This window comes from Cygnus atratus, chromosome 25 (assembly GCF_013377495.2).
Source record: "Cygnus atratus isolate AKBS03 ecotype Queensland, Australia chromosome 25, CAtr_DNAZoo_HiC_assembly, whole genome shotgun sequence".
In the NCBI taxonomy this organism is placed as follows: domain Eukaryota; kingdom Metazoa; phylum Chordata; class Aves; order Anseriformes; family Anatidae; genus Cygnus; species Cygnus atratus.
The window spans coordinates 2,062,811-2,087,661 of record NC_066386.1 but is presented as its reverse complement, the minus strand read 5'-3'; the positions used below and the strand labels follow the sequence as shown (position 1 = coordinate 2,087,661).

The 24,851-nt window shown below is 66.5% G+C and overlaps 1 protein-coding gene across 5 annotated transcripts; it reads left to right on the top strand.

Annotated features, from left to right (window-relative positions):
* The first annotated feature begins 372 nt into the window (after window positions 1-372).
* On the top strand, window positions 373-15,977 carry STAT3 (signal transducer and activator of transcription 3). Of its 5 annotated transcripts, none has more exons than XM_035568444.2 (24): window positions 373-481; window positions 6,178-6,324; window positions 6,853-6,997; window positions 7,149-7,247; window positions 7,546-7,641; window positions 7,732-7,813; window positions 8,244-8,338; window positions 8,531-8,682; window positions 9,155-9,313; window positions 9,437-9,529; window positions 10,157-10,216; window positions 10,468-10,497; window positions 10,632-10,725; window positions 10,811-10,858; window positions 11,140-11,223; window positions 11,468-11,566; window positions 11,739-11,874; window positions 12,100-12,152; window positions 12,241-12,335; window positions 12,628-12,767; window positions 13,098-13,313; window positions 13,571-13,613; window positions 13,913-14,025; window positions 14,142-15,977. In XM_035568444.2, the coding sequence occupies exons 2-24, from the start codon at window positions 6,197-6,199 to the stop codon at window positions 14,195-14,197; spliced, it is 2,316 nt and encodes a 771-aa protein (XP_035424337.1). In that variant the 5' UTR covers window positions 373-481; window positions 6,178-6,196; the 3' UTR covers window positions 14,198-15,977. The 5 variants fall into 5 exon arrangements, with proteins under 5 accessions (XP_035424337.1, XP_035424340.1, XP_035424339.1 ...); XM_035568447.2 differs by having other exon boundaries at window positions 390-481; window positions 13,098-13,310; window positions 14,142-14,521; XM_035568446.2 differs by lacking the exon at window positions 373-481 and adding an exon at window positions 3,933-4,194 and having other exon boundaries at window positions 14,142-14,521.
* Window positions 15,978-24,851: the final 8,874 nt, after the last annotated feature.

The window sequence follows — 24,851 nt, the reverse complement described above, 5'->3', positions numbered from 1 at the left end:
GTGCGGGGCCGGTGCTGTCCCGGTACCCCGGGGATCCCCCGGTAAGGGCGCGGCCCCTTTAAGAGGCGGCGGCGGCGGCGGCGGCGGGCCGCGCGCTGACGTCACGGCGCTGCCCGGAACTCAGCCGGGTTTCCCGCACGGCTTTTCCCGGCACCCGCCGCTCCCCCCCCCGCTCCTCCCTCCCTTCACCGCCCAGCGCCGCCCCGCGGCGGGAGGCGGCGCAGAGCCGGGAACAGCCAGCGAGGGGCAGCCCCCCCTTCCCCCGCCGTGACGTCACCGCGGAGAAGACCGCGCGGATTGGCTCGCAGCAGCCCGTCCCTCGCGGCGCCGCGCGCTGCTATTGGCTGGCAGGGGCCGTGACGCGCCGCAGGGGGGCGGGGCCGGGCGGGCGGCAGCTCCGGTGGCGTCACTCGGGGCAGGGAGCGGAGCGCGATCGTCGCCGGTACCGGGAGCCGCCGCCACGCCCCGGCCGGGCCCGACGGTGAGCGCGGGGGGGGCGGGGAGCACCGGGGGGGAACCGGGAGGTACCGGGAGGGAACCGGGGGGTACCGGGAGGGAACCGGAGGGGAACCGGGGGGTACCGGGGCGATACCGGAGGGAACCGGGGGGGAACCGAGAGGTACCGGGGGGCACCGGGGGGAAGCGGGACCGCGGCTCCGGTGCCGCTCCCCGGTGCCGGCCGCCGCGGGCGCGAGGTCCCCGTGCTGCGGAGCCCCCCTGGGCGCCGTGCCGGTGCTACCGGGGCTCTCCCACCCGCCCCGTCCCCTCCCGGTACCGGCTGCCCTCCGGTTGTCCCCGGTTGCCCGTTCCCCGTTGCGCCCCTGCGGTACCGGGGCGGGTTCGGGGGGCCCGGGGGGTTTTAACGCGGCGCCCCGCTCTGACAGCCCCGGGGGCAGATCCGGTAAGCACGGGGCAAATCCCCGGGGGGGGACCGACCGGGACTGACCGGGGGCCCCCCAAGGCGACGGTTCCTCGCTTTGGGGACGGCACCGGGAGCGGTGGGGCAGCACCGGGGAGCGGCCGCCAGCACCGGGGTTACCGGAGGAGGGGTTACCACCGGAGGAGGGGTTACCACCGGAGGGGGGGGCGTTACCGGAGGGGGGGGTGTTACCGGAGGGGGGGGCGTTACCGGAGGCGGCCCCCGGGGCTGTCCCGGCCCCGAGCCGAGGGTCCCGCGGCCGCTCGTTGGGTTTGGGGTAAGGGAACGGCTTCGTGCCCCCCCGGCTGGCGCTGCTCGGCCGTGTCCCACCGGGGGGCTTCGGTCCCGGACCGGGCTTCGGCTCCGTGTCCGGCCCCGTGGGAGGCGGGACCGGAACGGGGCGCCCGCCTCGTACCCCATGGCAGCTCCGCACGGCCTCGTCCAGCGCTGCCGACCCCGGCACGAGGAGGAAGATGAGGAGGAGGAGGAGGAGGAGGAGGAGGACGGGGCCCGCACGGAGCGCCCGCTGGGAGCGGGGGGGGTCCCGGGCCTGCGCCCCCCGCCCCGGGGAGGCCGGGTTGCCCTGGGTGGGCTCTCCGGGAGGGCCCTTCAGCACCCCGGGGCGCTGCCGCCTGTGTCGGAGCACCGGGCCCCGCTCCGCACCCCGAAATCCCCGGGGGCGTCGCGGTGGCGGCCGTCACCGTGCGCCTCGGCCGTGGTCGGGGCTGCGGTTGGGAACGGGGGGGTTTGGGGAGCCCCACGCTGAGGCTGCCCCGAGCCCCCCCCCCCCACCCGCTGCTGCCACCCCCTTCCCCAAATCCCCCCCCCCCCCCCCCCCTCCGGGGTTCCCTCTGGAAGCCCCCCGGCGGAGCGGAGCCGAGGAAAACTCCGAATTTTTACTCCAAATCCTCCCTTCTCAAAACCAGCCCTCGCCTGCCCGGAGCGGTCACTTGGCTGCTTCGTTAATTAATACTTTTATTTATTATTTTTTTTTTAGCATTTATTAGCAGTTGCTGAGCCGCTTGAGGGGGTTTTTCACCAGCCCCTCGGCCGCCGTGCGGGGCAGCGCCGCTGCTCCCGTGGGACCTCGAGGCGCTGCCGGTGGATGGGGCCCGTGTCCGGAGCGCGCCGGCGCTCGCGCCGCTGACCCCGTGGTTTTTTGGGGGGGTCTCCTCTCCGCTCACGCTGCCCGCGGGACCCCCGGAAGCAGCGGGGGTGGGGGGTGGGGGGTCCCTGGGGACGTCCCCAGCCACCAGGCCGGAGAAGCAGAAGCGAGGCCGCGGCACGGCGGCTCCCCGGCCCCGCGCGGGATACGGCTCCCCGGAGGCGCCCGGCGCCGCCTCCCGAGCTCTGCCCTTGCCGGGGAGCCGACGAAAGCCGACCCTGAGCTCTCGGGCGATTTTTGGCAGCTTCGCGCCGGGCTCCGGCCGGTTCGTTTACCTCGGGGCCTGCGTGGTGCCGCGCTCGGCCCCGGTCACGTCGGTCGCGCTCCGGCTCCGCTCCAGCGACGAGCGGGATCGGGGAGGTCCCAGCCTCAGATCTTCAAATCTGCCCGAGGGAGGCTTCCCGCTGCCGGGGCCGGGCTGGAGAGAGGTCCCACGTCGGGTTTTGGGCGAAGGAGATGGCGTTTTTGGTAACGCCGCCGAGTCAGGCGGCGAGGGGGGATCCCAGGGCCCTTTTTCCTCGAGGACAGCCGCAGCCCCGCGCTGCTGGAGGCGGCTGCTGCGCCGCAGGGGGAGCTCCCTTTCGGGAGGCCGTCGGCTGCTCCCCGACGTCCCCGGCCTCTCCTCCGTCCCCTGATCAACCCCCGGCGGCGGAGCCGTCCCGCTCGCCGCGGGCCCACGGTTTAATCGCATCCCGAGGCCGTTCCCAGCCCTCTCTCCCTGCAGCAGCGCCTGAAGGGTTTCGCCAGCCCGGCCCCCCCCGGCCCCCCCCCCCCCCCCCCCCGCGTTGAGCTGGGGGGCTGTCAAAACCCAGCACCGCCTCCCGCGCCTGCTCCTCGATCCCTCGAGGCCGGGCCGGGCCGAGAGGGAGCCCGCGGGGCTGCCCACGAGCACGGCTCCCGGCCGCCGCCGCCGCCCCGCTCCCACGCGGGCCCAAATCCCCCGCGGCGGCTTTCCCTCGCGTTGCGTGCGCGGTCTGCGGCGACTTCCTCCGCTTCTTCGGCCGCCCGCACGGCGAAGGGGCGCCTGCGGTGGGACGGGGCCGAGCCGCTCGCCTCTCGCCGCACGCAACTTCTGTTTGGGCAGGGAGCGCCGTGCCTGCGCGCCCCCCCCCCCCCCCCCACCACGGCACCTCTGCCCCCAGGCTCTGCTCCGCTTTGGGGTTTTGGTCCTGGGCATTTTGGGGCTCGAATACAGCCCCGCGGCGCCTGGCTCGGGGCTTCCCTGGGGGGGTACCTGCTGGATCAGGGAAGGGCAGGGCAGGAGGCGCTGGGCGCAGGTGGGTTGCGGGTTCCCGGCTCTTGCCGGCCGCGTGTTTGTCGGCTTGTTTCCCACCAGCACCAGGAGCAGCGCCGTGCGCTCCACGCTGTAGCGGCGGCGCTGAGCTGACGGGGGTGTCAGCCCCCCCCCCCCCCGCGCTGCCGCAGGCAGACGGACGACCGGCAGAGAGCTGCGAAACGGGGGTTTCGCCGCCGTGCTCGGCAAGCGGCCGCGATGCAAAACCCCAAAGTCCTGGGGTTGCAAAGGCCCCGTTAAACGGAGCCGGGTCGTGCCCTGAGCGCGGAGGAGCTCTGCAGGCCGGGGGAGCTTCTGGCTCTCTCCAGCCTCCTGCCCCTGTCTCCTCCTCCCGCCCGTTGCTGCACCGAGCCCAGGCTTTGTTCGCATGGGGCTCCTCCGCAGCTGAACCTTGAACCTAGCCCCGTGGTGCAACGTCCTGCGAGCGTTGCTGCCGCCGGCCGGGCTGCGTGGTGCCCGGGGAGGTGTAGAAACCCGCTTAGCCCCTCGCCGGGTGCCTGCCATCTCCCCGCGTCTCAGCCCAGGACAATATTCCCTTTTTCCTCCTCTTACAGAAACCAAGCGAAAAACGTAGGGAAAGGTTGTGTGCAGCAGACACCCGGAAAGCTGGCATTGATTTCAGCCGGCGGTGGTCGGAGCCCCTTGGAGAACCCGATAATTGAGCCCGGCTCGATTAGCAGCCTCTCTGGGACGGGAGGGGACGTGGTGGCACGGAGCCGTGACGAAGCCGCGGGTGCGGGCAGCGTCCCTCGTGTCCCCCGTGCTGCCAGAAACGTGCACGAGCGCGCCCGGCCGCGCGCCCGGAGCTTACGGGGGGTAAGCTAAGGGGGCGGACGCGTTCAGGCTTCGCCCATTTCTTTATTTCCTAATAAAAACCCACCCGGCAGTGCCCCCCGGGGCCGGCTGCTTTGCCTCCTCCTGTTCCCAGCCCGTCCTGGAGCCGGGAGGATGGGGCTTAACGCCGATTTCCTCCCACCCGCGTCCTCCCCGAGCACGACGGTGGTGCCGCGGCCGCAGCTCCGCTTCTCCCCGGCCCACCCCCCCCCCCCCCCGGCCGCCTTGCTGCCCCTGCGCCCCTCGGGTAAGGCTCCCTGCGACTTCCTGGGCTGCGGCACGGCCCCTCGGCCGCCCGCCAGCTGACGTGGCGCTCGCCGGGGTGGCTGGGGCAGAGAAACCGAGCGGCTTTCCGCGGGGAAGCGGCCGCCCGGCGCCTTCGCTTCCCGAGCGCGCCAGCCTCGCCGTCCCCTCCTCGGGTTCGCTTCGGTTTCCAGCGAGCAGCGGGCTCGAAATTTGCTCCTTCCTTGTTTCTGTCGCTTCCCGGCAGTCCCCGCCTTCCGCGCTTACTGTAAGCCCCGCGGCTCCTTCCCTGCCCCGCCGGAGCAGGCGCAGGACGGCCGGAGGGCGTGTGCCAGGGACGGGCGCCGGGTCACAGCCCCGCACCTCTCGCTGGCCACCTCCATGCCCGACACCCCTCCTCTTCCCCCCGGCGAGAAGGTAGGAAAGCTTTGGTGCCTCTCTCTCTAGGAGGAAGTTTGGCTGAAGGCAGCGTTCGGGGAAATGGCTTTTGTTTTGGTTTGTTTTTTTTTTTTTTTTTTTGCGAGGAAACCCAAGCGCGGCTCCGGGCCTGCCCGAGCTTGTACAAGTCCTCCGGGTTTGCGCGACCCCGAAATCGAGCGGGAGAGGCCGGGGGCGCAGCTCTGCGCCCTGGGCCCGCTGCTCCGACCTCAGCTGTTTCGGGTTAATCTCCTGGCACAGGGTGCAGAGGCAGGGGGGCAGGACCCGGGCTTTCTCCAGCTCCCCGGCAGCAGCAGAACCTGCCTCGCCTGCTCATTTTCGGCCGGGTTTCACGCCGAGACCCCGGAGCTGGTGCGGTGCTGCTGCGTGCCGAGCAGCCCGGTGCCCCGGTGTGTCTTCCCCGTGTGGCCTGGGCTCACGGGGACAGGGCAGGTTCGGTGCTTGGCACACAAACACCGCCGGTGCGAGCAGGGTTTCCCCCCGCCCCGCCCCCAAAACACGCACTTTTTTTTGCTCACTTATGCCCTCGCTGGCGCTGTGGTTTGGGTCTGTGGTTCCGCCTCCTCTCGACGCAGGGCCCTGTGCTGGTGACGACAGCGGCGCCCGCACCCGGAGCCGGGGGCGCCCGGTCCCCTGGGGCTCGGCGGGGACGAGGAGGTGGGCATCGGGGCTGGGACCCCGGGGGCTCGGCGGGGACGAGGAGGTGGGCATCGGGGCTGGCAGCTCCAGCTCGGTGGAGGGGAGAGCCAGGGCTCCCCACGCTGCGATGCCAAATGCTCGCTTTGCCGTCTCGAACTCCCCAGTTCTGCCCCAGTGTGCGAGCTGCGTTCCCCACGCGGCCAAGGGGGTGATGGCCGGGGGCTGCGTGCGGTGCCCGAGCCCCCCCCCCAGGCGCCAGACGCCAGCTGCTGGGATGAGCAGAAAGCCGTCCCGGTGCTCAGCGCGCGGGGAGCTGCGGCTTCCACGGCAAGCTGCTGCGTTGTGCTGTGCTCCCTGCCGAGACGGAGCCGCGCCGGTGTGCTCATGGGTCCTTAGGGCAGGGGAAAACCGTCCGGCTGCGGTCCTGCCTCGCTGGGAGCTGAGGACATGCAGGGAGCCCCCTCCTGCTCCTGCCTGGGGTCACCGCAGAGCCCCCTGCCTCAGCCCCTCGGGCACGCGGCCGGTCCCAGCTCTCTCTTTTAGTTCTTCTCCGTTTCCCTCGGGGCCGTGCAGGGTTTCCCGCAGGCTGAGGGGGGGGGGGGGGGGCCGTGCTGACCGACCCACCCCCTGTCCCCCCCCCCCCAGGTCTCCGGAGCCGGCCAGGATGGCGCAGTGGAACCAGCTGCAGCAGCTCGACACGCGCTACCTGGAGCAGCTCCACCAGCTCTACAGCGACAGCTTCCCCATGGAGCTGCGGCAGTTCCTGGCCCCGTGGATTGAGAGCCAGGACTGGTAAGGCGCTGCCAGACTCTGCTGCACGGACCGTGCTTGGGACACCCGCCTGGGTGCTGGCGGGTGCCGAGGAGCCCCGGGGGAGCTCTGCCAGCTCCTCTTGGCGTGGCTGGGCTGCTTTTCCTCCCCGAGATGCCCGTGGCACAAAAGGGAGCGGGATTCTGCGTGTGTGGTGTCAGACCTCAAGCCAGGGGAGGTCCAAAGCAGGGCTGTCCCTGCCCGGGGCTGGTTTCCCTCGCCCTCTGTTGTGAACGAGGATGAAATGGAGCAGCAGCTCCTGCGTCCCCTCCGGAGACCACGGGGGACCGGTGCGGTGCTGGGGCGTGCTGTCCGTGCGCGAATCCGGGACGCCTCCAGCACCCTGCGGTCGCTTGGCTCCATTTATTGGTGCTGAGCAAACGTGAGCCTGCTCTGGCTGCCGTCCCGGTGTCGGTTGGGGATGTTAAACCCCGCGGGGGGCACACTGGGTGCTGCCATGCCCCTGCCCCCGGGGCACCGGGACTCGCCGTTCGTTCTCCCCCCGCGCAGGGCGTACGCCGCCAACAAGGAGTCGCACGCCACGCTGGTGTTCCACAACCTGCTGGGGGAGATCGACCAGCAGTACAGCCGCTTCCTGCAGGAGTCCAACGTCCTGTACCAGCACAACCTGCGGCGCATCAAGCAGTTCCTGCAGGTGAGGCAGGAGGTCCCCGTTCGGTTTTCCCTCGGGCGCGGGTGCCCAGCGGCTTCCTGGGCACAGCTCGCAAACCTTCCGTTCGTGAGCGTGCGGGGACGCCGGGAGCTGGGTTTTGGAGGCTAACCTTGAGGGTTTGGATGTTTTACAGAGCAGGTATCTGGAGAAGCCGATGGAAATAGCTCGCATCGTGGCTCGCTGCCTCTGGGAAGAGTCCCGGCTCCTGCAGACGGCTGCCACCGCAGCCCAGGTAAGGGGCTCGGGTGTCCTGGGGCCACCATCCTGCCGCCCGCCCCGCAGCGCTGGGCACGTACCCGGTGCCACTGGGAAGCTCCAGCCTGAAGCCCCCCCAGCTTGCTGCCTTCAGCAGTGGTAGTGCAGAGGGATGGGCGGGCTGCAGGGAAGGGCACCCGACCCTCTGCTCTCCAGGGTGCCTCCTGGGCGCTCTGCCCCTGGCTTTTTTAGTGAGGGGACAAAGACCCTCCCTGCAGAACCTTGTCCCATCAGGTCACGGCCCCTTCCTAACGCCCCCCTTGTCCCCTCCGCAGCAAGGAGGGCAGGCGACGCATCCGACAGCAGCCGTGGTGACAGAAAAGCAGCAGATGCTGGAGCAGCACCTGCAGGATGTGAGGAAGAGGGTGCAGGTAAGCGTGCTGCCCAGACACCGCCTCCTCTCCCCGAGCACCGCCGGGATTGAGTGCTTGGAGCAAATTCCTGCCTCTCTCGCCTTGCAGGATCTGGAGCAGAAGATGAAAGTGGTGGAGAATCTCCAGGATGACTTTGATTTTAACTACAAGACTTTGAAAAGCCAAGGGGGTAATGGAAGCTCGTTAGCATCTGGCAAAGCCAAAATGTGTTCCTGCAAAGAACGTCGCTGGGGGGCATGTTCCAGCCCTTCCTGCCTCCTCCCCAGGCTTGGGGGGTGTTTTACGCTCCGGGCATTTGCATGTTAATTGGAGAGAGCTTGGGTTTTGTTTCTGCCCCTGACGTAGCCTCTGGGGGAGCTGAACCAGAGCTCTATCCCCAAGGGAGAATGGCTGCGGGGAGGTGATAGCGCTGCTGGGTGTGCAGGAATGCCAGCCAGGTGCTCGGAGGCAGCGCTGGCAGCAGGAGATCGCCGCTAAAATACTGACACCTTTCTGAGTGCCTGCTCCTTCGCAGCCAGCCGTGAAGTCTTTTCTTTGCGTGACGTTTGGGAGGGCAGGAGGAGTGTGCTCGGCTGAAGCGCTGTCTCCTCTTCACGCAGACATGCAGGATCTGAACGGGAACAATCAGTCGGTGACGAGGCAGAAGATGCAGCAGCTGGAGCAGATGCTCACCGCGCTGGACCAGATGCGAAGGGTACGTCCTGCCCCTGGCCCTCCAGATCCCCCGGGGCACGGAAGTGCCTTTATCTGGGACGTGGGTTTGGGGTTTGTGCGTGGAGCGGCCCTGGAAATACGGCCTTGGGCAACTTCGTGTCTCGTGAGTGTGAAACTTGCAGGTTTTGGGGGATGTCAGAGGGAGCTGAAGGGCTGCTTTCCTTTTGGACAGGGTATTGTAAGCGAGCTGGCTGGCCTGCTGTCAGCCATGGAGTACGTGCAGAAGATGCTGGCAGACGAGGAGCTGGCAGACTGGAAGAGACGGCAGCAAATTGCTTGCATCGGTGGCCCACCAAATATCTGCTTAGACCGGCTTGAGAACTGGTAAGAGAGCCGCCTGGGGCTTGTGTCGGTCCCCAGGGAGGCAGCGGTCGCGTGGAAATGAGCTCTGCCTCTGGCAGCGTCCTGGCAAAGCGGTCACTGATGCCCGCAGGCACAGAGGGAATCGCTGCTCAGTGATCCTGATAGCGCTGGGCTAGTGAGCCCCAGGCTCGTGGGGTGTTCAGGTGTAAGAAGCCCCCAGCCCAGCACCGCCGTTCGTGAGCCCTTGGCTGCTGTGCCCCTTGAGCTTGGCGCAGGCAGGCTTCTTTCGTGGTGCACAGCCTAGAAAAATGCCCTGAGCTGGGAGCTGCAGGCACGTTCTGTTCTCTGCTGCTTCGGTACGGTGAGCGGCCTCTCTTGCACGAGCAAGGGAAGAGGAGGGCTCTGTAGGCTGGGGCTGTGCAGGGCTCTGTAGGCTGGGGCTGTGCAGGTGCTCAGCACCCGGAGCTAACGCTGGTTCTTCCTGCTCCCCTAGGATAACCTCTCTCGCCGAATCGCAGCTACAGACCCGGCAGCAGATCAAGAAGCTGGAAGAGCTGCAACAGAAAGTGTCCTACAAGGGCGACCCCATCGTCCAGCACCGGCCCATGCTGGAGGAGCGGATCGTGGAGCTCTTCAGGAACCTGATGAAAAGGTGCCGGGGGCTGGGAGGGAGCCGGGGGCAGCTCCTCGGTCGCGGGCAGCGCGTTGAGGAGCGAGCACCGGGCGTGCCGGGAGGGTGCTGAGCTTTGACGGCGCTTCTTGTCGTCTCCTACAGCGCCTTCGTGGTGGAGAGGCAGCCCTGCATGCCCATGCATCCCGACCGGCCCCTGGTCATCAAAACCGGCGTGCAGTTCACCACCAAAGTCAGGTCGGTCGCTGGCTCCGTGCTGCAGGAGGGGGACAGGAGCCGTGCAGGGTGGAATTCGGGGGCTCTCTCCCGGGGATGCTGCTGCGGACCCAGCCTCCAGCTCGCCCCGGGAGGGGAAGGGCTCCCTGCAGGCTGGTCCTGCTGGAGCGCAGCCTGGGTGACTCAGGGCAGGGACCGTGGCTGCTGGCCGGGGCTGTGCCGTGTTCCTGGAGGCAGGCAGGGTTCTGGTAAATCCCGCTGCGGGGGCGGCCGGCGGGAAGCGTCAGCACACCCCGGCCAGAAGCCTCTCATCTGGCCTGCGTCCCTCTGCGGGGAGCCCCTGCAATGACACCTCGAGCTTCTTCTCCACCCCTTCGTGCCCCTCTTTGACACGAGGCAGCCTCTGGCCGCGGAGCAGCACAGATGGGGTTTGCTCGGGGCAAAATCTGCCTGATGTGGGCAGCCAGCAGCCAGAACAAGCCCTCTTTGGGGGGCTTAGGGGAGCAGCAGTCCCCTTTTGGGGACGGGTGTCGGGGTGACGTGCCACAGCCCTGTGTGCGGAGGGGCTTAGGGGTGCCAGAGGAGCCGGGCAGTGCCGCGTCCTGCTGGGCTTTGGATGTTGATGCTCGCGCTCTGCTCTCTCCACAGGTTGTTGGTGAAGTTTCCGGAGCTGAATTACCAGCTGAAAATCAAAGTCTGCATCGACAAGTGAGTCCTGTGCTCTCACCCTGGAAGCGCTGGGTAGAGGTTTTGGGGTCGGACGTGTTCCTGCGCTTAGGGCCAGCGTGGCCCCAAGTAGAAGGGGAAGGCGCAGGGTGGCCGTGGGTCCCCGAGATCCATTCCCAAGTTGTGGGGACAGCCTGGGGGGGTCATGGGACTCGATGCCGTGCCGCTGTCCCCCACCCCACCAGTGCAGGAAGGCTGTGGCCGTGACAGCTTGTCTCTCTTCCCTTTCCTAGGGACTCTGGTGATGTCGCAGCACTGCGGGGGTAAGCGCAATGGTTTCTCTTTTTTTTTTTTTCTTGCTTGCTTGCTTGCTTCTGCTTTTAACCTTGGCAAATGTCCTACCGCACGTTCGCCCCGAGGAGGCCGCCGGCCACGCTGTGTCTTTTCCTCTTTTGAGGTCCCGGAAGTTTAACATCCTGGGGACAAACACCAAGGTCATGAACATGGAGGAGTCCAACAACGGCAGCCTCTCGGCGGAGTTCAAGCACCTGGTAGGTGCCACGAGCCCCCGGGGCTGCTCCTGCCGGGGCCGTGCGCCCTCGTGGCGATGCTTCAGCCTCTTCCTTCCCTCCGCAGACCCTGCGGGAGCAGCGGTGCGGGAACGGAGGCAGAGCCAACTGCGATGTAAGTTGTTTTCTTTTTGGGGGAGGGGGTCCTGGCAAGGAGAGCCCTTTACTGGCAGCTCTGCGCAGGGCAGCCGGAGCCATCGCTGCATCTCCTTCCCTGCATCTCCTCCCAGTTAAACCGTGGGGGGAGTAGGGATTGCTCCAGGGGGGTGTCCGTGGCACCCCCTGGCACGTTGGCAGCTGCCAGCCCGGCCCTGCCTGCCCGGACCCCATCAGCACCGTGCCTCGGGCTGAGGGCAGGTGTCTCCCGTGGGCTCACCGTGTCCTCCTCCCCCCCAGGCCTCGCTGATTGTGACCGAGGAGCTGCACCTCATCACCTTCGAGACGGAGGTGTATCACCAGGGGCTGAAGATCGACCTGGAGGTGAGCCGTGGGTTAGCTGCACGGCTGCGGGCCGTGCCTCGCTGCAGAGGAGCAGCTCGGGGTGCCCTCAGCTTTCTCAGGGGTAAAGCCCAGGAGGCAGATCTGCAGCCCGAGGGCTCTCCCGAGCTGTGCCCTGCTCTGCTGGATGTGTCTGGGCTGGGGAGGCTGGCTGGGAAGGGGGCACGGAGCTCAGGTCGTGGGTCGGTGAGACGTCCCAGCCCGTGGTCGTGTCTTCTCTTTGCAGACCCACTCGCTGCCCGTGGTGGTCATCTCGAACATCTGCCAGATGCCCAACGCCTGGGCGTCCATCCTGTGGTACAACATGCTGACCAACAACCCCAAGGTAGGGCCCAGCAGCGCGCGGCGGCTGCCAGAGGAGCAGGGCTTGCTTCGGGCCACAGCGTCCTGGCTGGCAGGCAGAAAAACTGCTCAGCCCCATCAGCAGGGCTGGCTCAGGACCCGGCCCTGCTCCTGCCCCCTCGTCCTGCTCAGGGGCTGCGTTTTCCCTCCCGCAGAACGTCAACTTCTTCACCAAGCCCCCCATCGGGACGTGGGACCAGGTGGCGGAGGTGCTGAGCTGGCAGTTCTCCTCCACCACCAAGCGAGGCCTCAGCATCGAGCAGCTGACGACGCTGGCAGAAAAACTTCTCGGTAACCTGCCGTGGGCGTCCTGCCTCTCGCTGCCACCCCTCCTGGCTGCTCCCTGCCTGTAAAAACGCGGTGCAGTAGCAAGATCAGGGTGTCTGGGAAGGAAGCTGTCGATTTTAGCTGCTTGGTTTTCCCCCCCCAAACACCATAAAGCTTTCAGTTGCTGTCTGGAATTGGTAATTTTGGGAGTGGCAACCAAAAATTGATGCTCCTGTTCTTCTCTGCCAGGGCCAGGTGTGAATTACTCGGGCTGTCAGATCACCTGGGCCAAGTTCTGCAAGGTGCGATTCCCTCTTCCCCCCGGTGCCTCCGCTTGGCCGCCTCCCCCCCTCCGAGCTGTCCTCCCAGCCTCTCTGCTCTCTTCCGCAGGAGAACATGGCTGGGAAAGGCTTCTCGTTTTGGGTCTGGCTGGACAACATCATTGACCTGGTGAAGAAATACATCCTGGCGCTGTGGAACGAAGGGTGAGCCTCAGCTAGCGTCGATCCGGTCACCTTCAGCTGGGGACCCCTGAGTCCTGTCCTGATCGGGGGGGTGGGGGGGTTCAGGGGCAGGCCAGCTTTCCTGGGCTGCCTTTTCTGTCCGAGCCCTGGCGGCCGGTTCAGGGCGAAAACCCCTGGGAATCCCCAAACCATCCCCTAAATGTCGGCGGCTCTGCTGGCGGCTGCTGCCCGTGCGGAGAACCGGCAGGATTCAAGCCCTGGGACGCCTTCCCCGGTGCCCTGACTCCCGCCCGGCCTTGCTCCCTGCCCCCAGGTACATCATGGGCTTCATCAGCAAGGAGCGGGAGCGAGCCATCCTGAGCACCAAGCCTCCGGGCACCTTCCTGCTGCGCTTCAGCGAGAGCAGCAAGGAGGGCGGCATCACCTTCACCTGGGTGGAGAAGGACATCAGCGGTACGTCGTCCTGGGCGCGCCGCTCCCCGCTCCAGAAGGGGCTCGGGGCCCCCTGATGAGACATTTTCCCTTGTCCTCGTCCTGCTGGGCCCTCTCCCCGGTTATTTGTTTGAGCCTGGGTGCCCTTTCTGCTGGTTTCTGCGTCCTGGGTGCCCCCAGCCACGTGGTGCCGTTTCCCGTGGCACTGAAACCGCCGTGCGGGTCTGTCCTGCCCCTGCCGGGTGCCTCCCCAGGCTGCTCTGTCCCGTCCCTGGGGTGTTTGAGGAAAGTCCCTGCCTTCTCCCGAGGAGCGCAGGTGTCCTGCCCTGCGTCTGAAGCCTCCTTGTACAGGGAAAACCCAGATCCAGTCCGTGGAGCCTTACACCAAGCAGCAGCTGAACAGCATGTCGTTCGCCGAGATCATCATGGGCTACAAGATCATGGACGCCACCAACATCCTGGTGTCCCCCCTGGTGTACCTGTACCCGGACATCCCCAAGGAGGAGGCGTTCGGGAAGTACTGCCGCTCCGAGAGCCAGGAGCACTCGGAAGCTACCGACTCAGGTAGTCGTTGACTTTCTGCGTCTCAGCATGGCTCCTGCCTGCTTTCGGACGGGTCGCGGGGTGGCTGCAGGGACGGCGCCGTGGTGGAAGAGCCCTCTCCAGCAGGGGGATGCCGTGGGGGTTACGGGAGGGTCCGGGGACCCTGCGGGGTCCGGGCAGTGCCTGGGGGCTGAGCAGGGGCTGCCTGCAGGGCTGTGCCCCTCTGGGGACAGGAGTTGTTCCTCCGGCAGCTGGTGACGAGGCTGCTCTCTCCCCTGCAGGTGCTGCTCCCTATCTAAAGACCAAGTTCATCTGTGTCACCCCGTAAGTGTTCCCGGGGGTGTCTCTAAACACATTCAGCTTTGGCTGGGGGGGTTCTTTCTCACAGCTGCTTTGCCCTGGGTGCCATGGGGCTCCCTGCCTGTGAAGGGGGAGAGCGCAGCGGTGCTGAGCCAGGCTCCCGAAGCCCGTTCTCCCCCTCCGGGGGCCCCTTTCCTCCCCGAGAGCTCCCAGCCCGGCTGCACTGCGCCCTGGGGCCCTCCGGGGGGAGGGCAGGGGGTGTCGGAGAGCTCCGGCCAGGCCCTGACTCGGGTGGTTTCTTTGCTTTCCCCTCCCTCTGCCAGCACCTCCTTCAGCAACACCATCGACCTGCCCATGTCCCCGCGCACCCTGGACTCGCTCATGCAGTTCGGCAACAGCAGCGAGGGAGCCGAGGCCAACGCGGGCGGCCAGTTCGGTGAGCCTGGGGGGGGGACCCAGCACCCGGGGGCAGCCTGGCGGCGGCTGGAGCCTTGAGGGATCAGGATGAGGCCCCCCATAACCCCCCCCCCCCCCCGCCTTTGCTTCCCCCAGAGTCGCTGACCTTCGACATGGAGCTGACCCCGGAGTGCGCTTCTTCACCGATGTGACGTGCTGCCCCCTGCTCGCGGGGCCCCCCCGGCTCGGGCTGCCCGGCTCCCCGTCGTCCCCCGGTCTCGCCCCGTTAGGTCTCGTCTGCTCTGGGCCTTTTCTCGGGAGGAGCTGGGGGCCGTGATCCCTGCCACCGCCTCCTCCTTTGACCCGCCCGAACACCCCCCTCTCGGCGGTGGTGCTGGTTGTTGTCTCTTTTGGGGGGGGGGGGGCGAGGGGGGGGTCGAACCTTTTTCTATTTCCTTCCGTACCAGGTTTTTTTTTTTTTTTTTTATCCTTGTTTTGCTCATTCAAGTGCCTCTCAGCCTCCAATCGCAGCCTCGGTTCTTACCAACGCTTCCGCAGCCCCTGCCGTGCTGCTGAACGCTGCTCCCCCGACCACCGGCGCCCAAAACCCCGCGGCCGTCCTGCGAGCCTGGATTCTCCTCCGCGGGGCTGAGAAGGGCACCAGCCAGCCCTAATCTCCTCCGGGGGGGGTCACCCGCTGTGCCACGGGTCCCCCCCAGCAGCCCCCCGGGAGCTGGCGGAGGGGGCTCACCTCTGCGCCTCCCGCTGGCCCCAGGACCCGCGAGCGGCTCCGCGCTGAGCCCAGTTGTCCGTCCCCGTCCTCGGGGGCTCTGCCGGGAGCAGGGAGCTTCGGTAGCTGCCCGTGCTGGCCGCTGCCCTCCTGCCGCGGGCAGAAAGACGCGGTGAGATGCGGCAGCCCCGGGCACGGCCGCTTTCCCTGCTGGGCAGAGCCCCCTGGGGAACGGGGGCGAAGTGTCCCAGCACCGGCGCGTGCCCGTGTGCGCGCAGCGATTGCATCTCGGGTCTCTTTTGGGACCAGCGGTGCGTGGTCGGGCTCGGCCCTCTCCCCTCCGACATGGCTCGTGGTGGCCCGGGCAGGGGGCTTGCAGCTCCTCGGGGGCTTCGTGGCTGTGGCTGTGATGCTAGGAGGTGGCGAGGGTTGGAGGGAGCGGGGCGGATGAAGGGGAGGAGGCTGCTGGGGGCCGTAGGAAGGTGATGCTGCAGCTCCAGGAGGGTTGGAGAAGCTGCTCTGTGCTCCCCCGGCCCGGGGCAGCCCTCCTGCCCTTCCCGTGCACAGGCTTTTGGGTTCAGCCCCGGTCTGAACGAGATGCTGGTGGGCAAGGGGATGCGGGGAGAGGCAGCGTGAGAGTAGCTGGGAGCCCCTTTTGGTACCGGGGGCTGTGGGGTGGCACGGGGGTGCGTGCACTTCGGGGCAGAGCGGTGGGACCCAGAGGTGCTGGTACCAGCAGAGACGTCTTAGTGGGGGCAGCAGCACGGGGGTGTGCAGGTCTTGGTTCTGGGGGGGGGAGAGATGCTCAGCTGTCCGTACCCGTGACGCTGTGGGGCAGGGGGGCTCTGCCTGGTGGCTTCGGGGCACGGCTCTGGCTTTTCTACCCATAGTAGCGCCGGGGTGCCCGCACTGCCCTCCTGCCCCCCTGGGCTGTGCTGCTCGGGATCAGGCAGGGAGCCAGAGGGCAGTGTCGTGGGCAGGGCAGGATCCGTCCCGTGCCCCGGGAAAGGGGGAAGAGGGCTGCAGAGTTGGTCGTGGCCCCCCTTGGGGCCAGGACGGTGGCCCTTTGGAGTCGGTAGGTGCTCAGAGGGGACGAGGGGGGATGCGCGTTGCTTGTCCCCGTGCTGGCGCGTAGCTGCCTCCAGCTGCAGTCACCGTAGCCCTGGGCAACTTTCAATACTGTAAAAAATTTTATTTTTTTGTATATTGTATTGCTGTATCTACAGGCTTTAACTTTCTCCAAAATAAAAGGCTCTGAAGCGACCGGCTCTCCCGCGCATCTCGGAACTTGTGGTCCTTGGGCCGCTTCCCAGGGTGGGCGCAGCGCTGGGGGTGGAGGGGATGGGGTTGGGCCCCCCCCCCCCCCGCCCCTTTTTGCAGGGTTTTTAGCCCAAGGCGGCTGCGTTGGGGCCCTGCAGGGCTGCAGCGTGGGCCTGCCCTGCCCTCTCGTGGGGAGGTGCCGGAGGCTGCAGCGAGCGCTCCTGCGCCGGGGAGCTGCAGCCCTGGGGGGGTGGAATTTATGGGGCCAGGGGTTTGTAGGACTGGGCTGAGCCCCCCCCGGTCTCCTGCAGGGCTTCCCCCTGGAGCTGCTGCACCTCCGTCCATGTCCCCTGCAGAGCAGGAGGGTGGAGGCAGCGGCAGGATGGATGCGGGGCCGGGGCTCAGGCGAGACCAAGAGGGAGAGATTACTGCTCCGTCGGGGCAGGATTAGCGGGGGATTTTCATGCAGGTCACGCTCAATAAATCCCCTGATCCCCTCTGCCCTGCGCTCCCCTGAGGTGCCGGAGGGGCCCTGGAGCTGCCACCCCCCTGCAGCATCCCGCTCCCATCTTGGCTATGCAGCGGCAGGCGTGAGCCCCGCTGTGGACCCCTCAGGACCCCCTTGTCCCCTCCATGTCACCCTGCGGACCCCTAGTTTGGGGTCACAGAGCCCATTCCTGGCACCTGGTGCAGCCCAGCTGGCCCCTATGGGATCGCCCAGCCCCGCTCTCCTTCCCCCTCCGTTCCCAGCTGCGAGATGGGGCGGAAAACCCCAGAAGAGGGAATTTTCTCCCTGATATGCAAACCCCGGGCTCACCCCAGCTGTTGGGGGTCAGGAACGCAGAGTCCCATCCCGTAGCAGATAAGGGAGCTCTTATCTCCGTGTGCCCACATGCCCCGCTGCATCCCTGCCTCAACCTGCTCCGCGCCGCTTCGTTAGCCCCGGGGCCTGGCCCCTTGAGTAACGCGGGTTAATTGGCTGCGTTAATTGGCTGCCAATCTGATCGCAATCGTTGCTGTTGTGAATGCTCCAGTTGGCAGAGCGCTTGGCAAGCGCGGCGGCCTGATTTGCAGCACAAGGCAGCCGCTGGAGCTCCCTGGCCCCGCAGCGGGCATCCCCTGCCCTGCCTCTGCCACGGGGCCGGACCCCAGGAAAGTCGCAGGACGGGGCAGCGTCAGCACAAAGCCACCAGGCAGCGTGCAATCTGGGGTCTGGCAGGGCTTGCTGCAGCCCCAGGGCTTGGGTTTTGGGGAGAACCCGGCAAACCTCAGCTTGGAGCGTGCTCTTGTCACTTTGGGGTCAGCCTGGTCCCCAAAACCACCCCGGGGTTTGGCTGGCCTGGGCTCTGTCCTGCTGTCCCCTGGAAGCATTGGGGTGGGCTGTGGGGTGTGGGGTTGTTTGTGGCTCCGAAAGGAGGTCACTGGAGCGGCTTTGCTCCCCTCCGGCCCCTGGCCGCGCAGCGGGGAGGGAGCGGGGACGGCGTCTGGGTCGAACACGCGGCAAGGGATTAGGGGTTTCCAAATGCGGATAAGCTGCTTGGGCTGCAGACGCTCGCGTGACAGGGACAGGGGTGGCCCCGTGGGGACGGGCGGCCACCTGCCAGGGCAGCCCTGCGCTGCGGGGACCCGCAGCAAGCGGCCGTGGGCACAGCGGAGCCGGCAGCTCCCGCGGGGTCCTGGCCGCAGCCGTGCCTCTGCCTTGCTCCAGGAGGTCCCCGTCATGCTGGGGTGGGGACCGGGATTTGGGGTGCTCTTGCAATGCCATCGCTGCCTGTCCCCGTGCTCCTTTGCTGTCCCCAGGCTGTTTTACACGGCGCTCAAGCCTGCAGGCAGCACCACGTGGCAGGGACATCGGGGCGATAGGGCTGTTTCTGGGGGGCGCTGCATCCCCTCCCTGCACCCCAAAGGGTTTCTGTGCCCAGCCAGGCTGTGCCCACCCCACACTGGGCTGGAGGAGGCTGGTGGCCGGGAACGGCAGCCCCTGAGCACCGAGCTCTGCGTCCCCCCAGCCCCAGGTCGGTCTGAATGCCTTCAGCACTGAGCACCGGGCTGCTCTGGGGTGCCAGCACCGGGGTGCTATGGGGTGCCAGCACCGGGCTGCTATGGGGTGCCAGCACCGGGCTGCTATGGGGTGCCAGCACCGGCCCTGCCGTGCCCTCTGCAGCGCTGCCCAGGGGTGCCCAGCTCCTGCGTGAGCCCGGAGCGAGCAGAAGGGCACGTGCAGGGCCGCTGGGCCGTGCGCCTCCGCTCCCTGACTGCTGTTGCAATGACCCCGGCGGCTCCAATGAGGCAGGAAAACCACAAGCCTGCCCCTTGCCCAGCCCGGCCTCGGGGCAGCTGCCCCAGGGGGGCTCCTGCTCCTCCGGCCGATGGAGCCGGCCTCCCTTTTTGGCCTCCCCTTTCGCCCTCCCGGAGGACCCCATCCCCGTGCCCCCAGGGTGCCCTTGGGGTTTCCAAAATGCCACAGGTTTGGATTGCAAAGCCAGGGGCATCTCCAGTGGGCTGAGGGACAGCCCGAGCAGCTCCCCCGGGCACCGCACTCCTCCCGGGCATGCAGGCTGCTTGCACGGGGCGCCGTGTGCCCGAGCACGGGGCGGGCAGGGACATTTGCCCCTGGCTCTGTGCACAGCTCAGTGCTCAGCCCCAGCTCCCCCCATCCTCCTGTGCCCCCCAAGCCAAGACTTGCGCTGCCCGTGCCCACTGCGGAGCCTGCAGCCCTGCAAAGCTCGGCGAGGCTTTCTGCGCGAGCAAAACGCTCCGTACCTGCTGCTCTGCAAAGGGGGAGAGGCTCTGCAGTCTCCTCCGTCCTTTTTCTCTGTCGGCCACCGAGGTGAAACCTGAAGTGAGGACGGGGACGCGGCTCCGGCCGCCCATCTGAGCTCCCTCCTCGCCGCCAGCTCGACGCACAAGGGCGGCTTTGTGCTGAGCTGCCGAGCACGAGCCCCGGCTGCCCCAGCCAAGCGCCATCCCTGCCTCCTCAACCTCCTAAAGCAACAGGCAAACATTGCATCACGCTCAAACTTTAATACGCAGCAGAGCAGAGCCAAGCAAGGTCTCGGTGGCGGCGGTGCCCGCTGCCAGGTGTGGCAGAGGTCAGAGCCGGGCGCAGCGCGGTCCCCAAGTGCCACCACGTGCGGCCATCCCTCTGCGCGCCCGTCGGCTGGGCAGGGGGCTGCGAACTGGTCCCTGAGCATGGGGGACCCCCGAGCTGCTCCTGGTGCTTCGCCCACCCCGGGCTCCCACCGCAGCCCCCCCAGAGTGGGTGCCGGTCCCGTGGGCTGTGTCCCTGTCGCCATCCCGCTGCCCCATGAGGATGAGCGGGATCTCGGCTTGTCCCCGGCTCTGCTCCTCCAGTTCCAGCTACTGCAGGGACACCAATGGGTCCCTGGGGAGGGGGGGGGGGGGGGGGCTTGGGGCTGCTCTTGCTTTCGGGTTCCTGCTTTTTGCTGCTTTTCTTGCTTCCGCCTCGGCCCCGGTTCCCGTTCCTGCAGCCTGGCCTGAACCCAGCTGTGCTCGGCCCGGGTGCTCCCCGCACCGGGTGCATCCCACACCGGGTGCATCCCACACCAGGGACCCCCGGCTCCATGAGGCCTCACTGCAGGCTGGGGTGGCGATGCTGAACTGGGCTGACCCGCGGCAGCAGCGTGTTTATGGCAGGAGCCGCCCGAGCCCGAGCCGTTTCTGTGGCAACCTGGGGAGCGCGGGGATGCGCGGCGGCACCGGTGCGAGGTGGGGGCCGAGAGCTCCCGCTGAGCCCCCGCTCCCAACACCCCTGGCCAGATGCTCCTGCCCTTGGTGCCGGCTGGGCCGTGGGTGCTGGATGGGACCCCTGCGGGCAGCAGCATTTATGGGGCTGGTGGAGGGCTCCTGGTGGCGTTGCGGACCCCGTGCTGGCTGTTATTTCTCTGTGTTTTTCCGTGAGCAGAAAGCTGGCTTTTTTTTTTTTTTTTCCCAGCTGGATGAACGATGCAAGGGAACAAAGAGCTCCTGCCCGGGCTTCAACGCTTCCTGGCTGCTGAGCCTGAGCATTCGCTAGGGTTGCTTTCAGCTGAATCTGGGAGGATGGAAGCAGAGGTTTCCTGTGGAAATTCCCCCTCGGACCGAATGCCCTTCCAGGTATTCCACTGCAGCAGCTCCTCCAAGGTGCCCCGGGCCCCTCGCTCTCCACCCCGCACGGCAGCTCCGTGCTCCCAGCTCCATCCCCTGCTCTCCACCAGCAGCTCGTGGCCTCCATCCCTTGTCCATCCCCGGGGTTCTGCCTCCAACCAGATCTTCCTGCACGTCTCCCAGCCATGGTGGCCGGCAGGATGCGGCTCCCGGAGTGGTCACAGCAGAAATAAACCCAACCGGCTCCCAGCACCGACCCCACCGTGTCAGGCTCCAGTCCCTGGGGACAACCATGCCCTGGGCCACCAGGCTGCGCCCAGCGGCCACCCCGTCTTTGGCAGCACTGAGTGTACCCCCCTGCTCCCCAGAGGGTGATTTATGGCCCAGTTTAGTTAAATCTGGAGGCCTGAGAGCTGTTCCGTGCCCAGGACATGCTGTCCTCTGGCATCTTCCTCCAGCACAGCCAGGGTCGGGGCAGCAAAAAGTCCAAGCCAGCCGGGTGAAGCCAGCAGCAGCTCTTGGTGCCCTTGCTGCCCCGTTTGCAGATTTGGGTTCGTCCCCATCCTCCGTGCCCATCCGTGCCCTGCTGAGCCCATTCCCCGTCCCTCCCCAGGGCTGCGGAGGTGCCCAGCTCCCCCGTGCTCTGCGGCGGGGAAATCGCTGCTGAGGGCAGCTGGCACGGGCTGGATGGGAAGAACCTCAAAGGATGACTAAGTCGGCGCTGCAGGAAATGGCCCCTTCCCAAGTGCGTGTGTGCGTGAGGAGGCCCGAAAGAAATGAGAGCAGCCCGCAGGCTTCGCCCGCTGGAGTGGCCCCCGGTGCCGCAGCGGGGTCAGGCAGACCCCGAGCGCAGCGTGCGGGGAGCTTTGGGACCATGGGAGCTGGGTGGGTGCACGGGGAGAAACGGCGAGGGGGGGGCTGCTGGCAATCGGTGGCACCGGGTCCCCGGGTCCCCAGGTCCTGCTGCACGGTGCAGGGGGCTGGGAGGAATCAGCTCTGACTCAGGGCTGGGGCGTGGGGACAGGACCGAGAGCAGTACCAGTGCCGGGAAATCCACACGGGGTGGGAAATGCCTGGGGCTCGCGGGGCACCGCAGGGTTCAGCCCCACTGCGGGGTTCTGCCTGCAGGTGGGTGCAGCCGGAGCAGCAGCACCCAGGGCAGCAGCACCCAGGGCAGCAGCACCCAAAGCAGCAGCACCCATAGCAGCAGCACCCGGGCACTGTGCCGGCAGCAGCGGGACCCCGCGGTGCCAGCGCAGCCTCCCCGCGGCTGCGCCCTCGCCGAGCATTTTAAACCGAGGATGTTGGAGTGGGAAAGCACAAAGCTGTGACTAATTTGGGGATTCATCTGTTTTTCGTTACCCGGGCTGGATTATCACAGTGTATTTTTCTGGACTTAACATCTCTGGGACCGGGTGGGAGCCCCGGCGGAGGCGAGGCCGCGCTCCTGGGTGAATCCTCCCGATGAGCACCGGGGTGCTGAGCAGGGGCTCAGCCTGCAGCTGCCCCATTCGATGGCTTTTGTGCTTCAGAACATGAAGCCCTGCGCCATGCACATCCCACAAGTGGCGCCGAGGGCTGCAGAGGAGCCTTGCTTACAAAACATGCTGGGAGGGCTTTTGGGGAAGAGAGGGAAGGGCAGCAACCAGCTCCCTCGGGACCTCTCCAGCAGCTGCCTAAATAAATGCTTCCAGTCCTGAAAAATAATTAAGCCCCTCGAGATGCCACTTAGAGGAGAAGGCCACTGCGCTTGTGCTCCTCATGCTCGTGCTCCAAACAGAGGAGGCAGTAGAGGCAATTTTCTAGGAAATCAATTATGAAGCCCCGTGCTCCCTCTCTCCCCTGAATGCGCAGCATCACCCGGCATCCTGTTGAGCTCATCCGAGATGACAAAGCGCTCGGCCACAGCTCAGCCTGGACACCGTTTACCTCCCAGATGCTTTTTGAGGCTTCCCGAGGGCCGTTGTGAGAGGTGCTGGGTGCTTTGCTGCACGGGGAGGGCTGGACACGACCTCCCCGGCCCTCTCCAAGGCGCCGCTGTGCCCTGTGCCATTGGGGATGCCGAAGCTCGGCCCCAGCGCTACCTCTCCCGTCCGTGGGGTCTCACTGCTTGGCTCCCAGCCCCAAATGGCAGAGGTGGGAGCCGAGGGCTGGCCTCGCGCCCCAGGAGCCTCCCCTGCTGTTTGCAGGATCCGTCCTGCCGGGATGGATCCTGGAGAGCCTCCACCAGCGCAGCCGCAGGGCCGGGCTGGGGCCGCCCTCTCACAATGCGCGGTGTGCCCGGTCCTGTCCTCCCTCCAGAAAAGAAAATTTCCCTCCTGTAACATTTTTGCCAGCCAGCTCAGTGTTTTCCCTGAGATTTCCTTTCATGTGATTTGATTCCATTGCCCTTTCGGGATAGAGGAACTCCGCTTTCTCTCCCATTGTTAATTTCTTCCTTTTTTTTTTTTTTTTTCCCTACTAGAAAGGGGTGGAAGAAGTCAGAGGAGAGCGAACACACAGAGGTGCGTGTTCATCTCCCGGCCTTTCCATGTGCCTCGTGCCCTTCCTGAAGACCAGGAGCTGCTGCCCCGGGGCCCGTCCCTCGCTGGTGGTGCCGACGACCTTGATTTTCTCGGCCGGAGCAGCCAGTGCCTGGCTGACAGCGCTGGGAGGTTTCATGGGCCAGGGATTGTGAAAGCCGTTTGTCCGTGTGATGCAACTCGTGGAGTGGGAGCTTTCCTAGTAAAGGCAGAGAGGGCAGGGAGTGCAAGCCTTCTGCTGATTTCTTCTCTTTTCCTTTGTCTTAGTGGAAAAAAAAAGTCCGTCTGCGGCTCACCGGGCTCCCGGCTCACCTCCCCACGACGTCTGGAGCGCAGTGGGAGCACTGGGGAAGGCGGCCAGGGCTGGCTGGCAGCAGCTCAGCAGCGATGTGTCAGCCCCGAGTGCAGGAGGTGCCTCCCCAGCGTAACCGAGCAGGCAAGGAAACACTTCAGTGCGAGCTGGGAGCACCCGGGGCTGCTGGCACTTGTCCCCCCCAGGCAGTAGCGTTAATTTTGGGATGCTTTGGGGACATTGCAGGGGGTAATGAGCCAAAAAGCAGCATTTTGCAGCTGGTTTTGGACGGAGCAGGTGCTGGGGTGGTGCCTGCTCGCTCTGCAGACATTTATTTCTTGGATATTTTGGATGCTGCGAGTTGGGACTGGAGATTGGCTGCGGCTGGGGGTGTCAGCGTCGGCAGGAAAACCCAGCCCCAGGGCCTGGAGGCCGTGGAGGCCAGGGGAAGGCCGTGCCTTTGCTCACCAAAGCTGTGGCTGCAGGAAAAGAGAGTCCAGAGCATCCCACTGTGTTCCTGCTCCCACTGCTGCACTCCTTGGAAAGCAAGAGAAAGACTTCAGTACAAAAGCAACAGACAAAAAAAAAATAATAATAATAATGCGGAGGTGAGAACATGGGGCCGTGCTCCTACATGATTGCAGAGCGATTTGCAATTGCTGGCTCATTAACCAGGCTGGTAACGATCCTGCCCCAACACTCCCACCACCGGAGCAAGGAGAGCAGAGCCCTTCTCTCCCGGCTTCCCTGCGGTGGCCGGTGCTGTGCCGGCCGTGCGCAGCCCTGAGCGCCCCGCTGAAGTTCCCTCCAGAGTTTTTTCAGGCCGCAGAAGATTAACTGGTAACGAAAGTGAAAGCCCAGGAGATCCCATGAGGCTGGCGAGAGCGCTCAAGCAGAAATGAGCACGGCACGTATTGCTTCCTGCCCCGCCACCGCTGTGCCGCGCAGCAGCCTGCCCTCCTGCCGGGGTGCCCCGTCGCCCTTGGGTGCCCCATTGTGCTTGGGTTCCCCATTGCCCTTGGGTGCCCCATTGCCCTGAGTGCCCCATTTCCCCCGTTGCCTTTCCCCTGCCCTTGCTCCCATCCTCCTTGTCCCTCTGGTGCAAGAGGTTGCGGCAGGGCTGGGGACCTGCTGCTGGCCAAGGTGCGGAGCTCCTCCAGCCGTGCCTGCGGTCCTCGTGGTGCCAGCCCCTGGGATTTGCAGCAAGAGAGGGCACTGCCATCATCCCAACAGGGTGGGCGAGCTCATTTCACATGGTGGGCCTGGTGCAATCGCCCCGTACTGCAGCAGCGAGGAGAGGACGCTGGGCACCGTGTCCTGGCAGAACGGGTGCTCGGCGGGTGCTGAGAAACCCCGCAGACGCTGCCATGCAGGGCTGGCCTCCGGTCCTGCAGCAGCCCCAGCCTCGGCCACTGCCCAAACCCAGCTGTGCTCTGCCGGGAGCTGCAGCTGCGGTGGCACTTGGGGACCGTGCTGTCCTCGTCAGTGCTGCATTTTGGGTTGCTTCTGTCTCCGGAGCTCCCTGGGCTGGCGCAGCCACAGCTTTCCCTGCCGCTCAGGCAGCCCTGGCCCCGCGCTCCTGACACGGGGCAGCCCTCACATGCTTGTCGCTGATTTACCAGAAATAAGGAAGTCTGCATAGCCAGTGGGATTTGGGGTGCTGGAGTTACTCATCCTGCATCTGAGCAGCGATTTCCTTTCTCACGTGCAAACCCTGCCACGGCCTCCCCGGCCCTCAAGGAGACCTGCTGGGGAGAGGCCCCGTGCGAGCAGGAAGCAGCCCAGGCCTGCAGGCAGCGGAGCACGAAGAAACCAGGCAGAAACCCTTCTTGGGGCAAAAGGCAGCGTCCCCAGCTCCGCCGCAGCCCCAAAACCAGCAGGATGCAGCGCGGAGGGGCCGGCTGGCACTGGCGGAGGGGAGAAGAGCCTGTCCTGCGGGCAGGGGTGGCGGCGAG

Excerpts from the sequence above, each read along its gene's own strand:
- STAT3 (XM_035568444.2), top strand. The coding sequence starts at position 6,197 with ATGGCGCAGTGGAACCAGCTGCAGCAGCTCGACACGCGCTACCTGGAG. Across the intron at positions 7,814-8,243 it reads GACTTTGAAAAGCCAAGGGG|ACATGCAGGATCTGAACGGG; the intron begins GTAATGGAAGCT and ends CTCTTCACGCAG. Across the intron at positions 12,336-12,627 it reads CTGGCGCTGTGGAACGAAGG|GTACATCATGGGCTTCATCA; the intron begins GTGAGCCTCAGC and ends CCCTGCCCCCAG.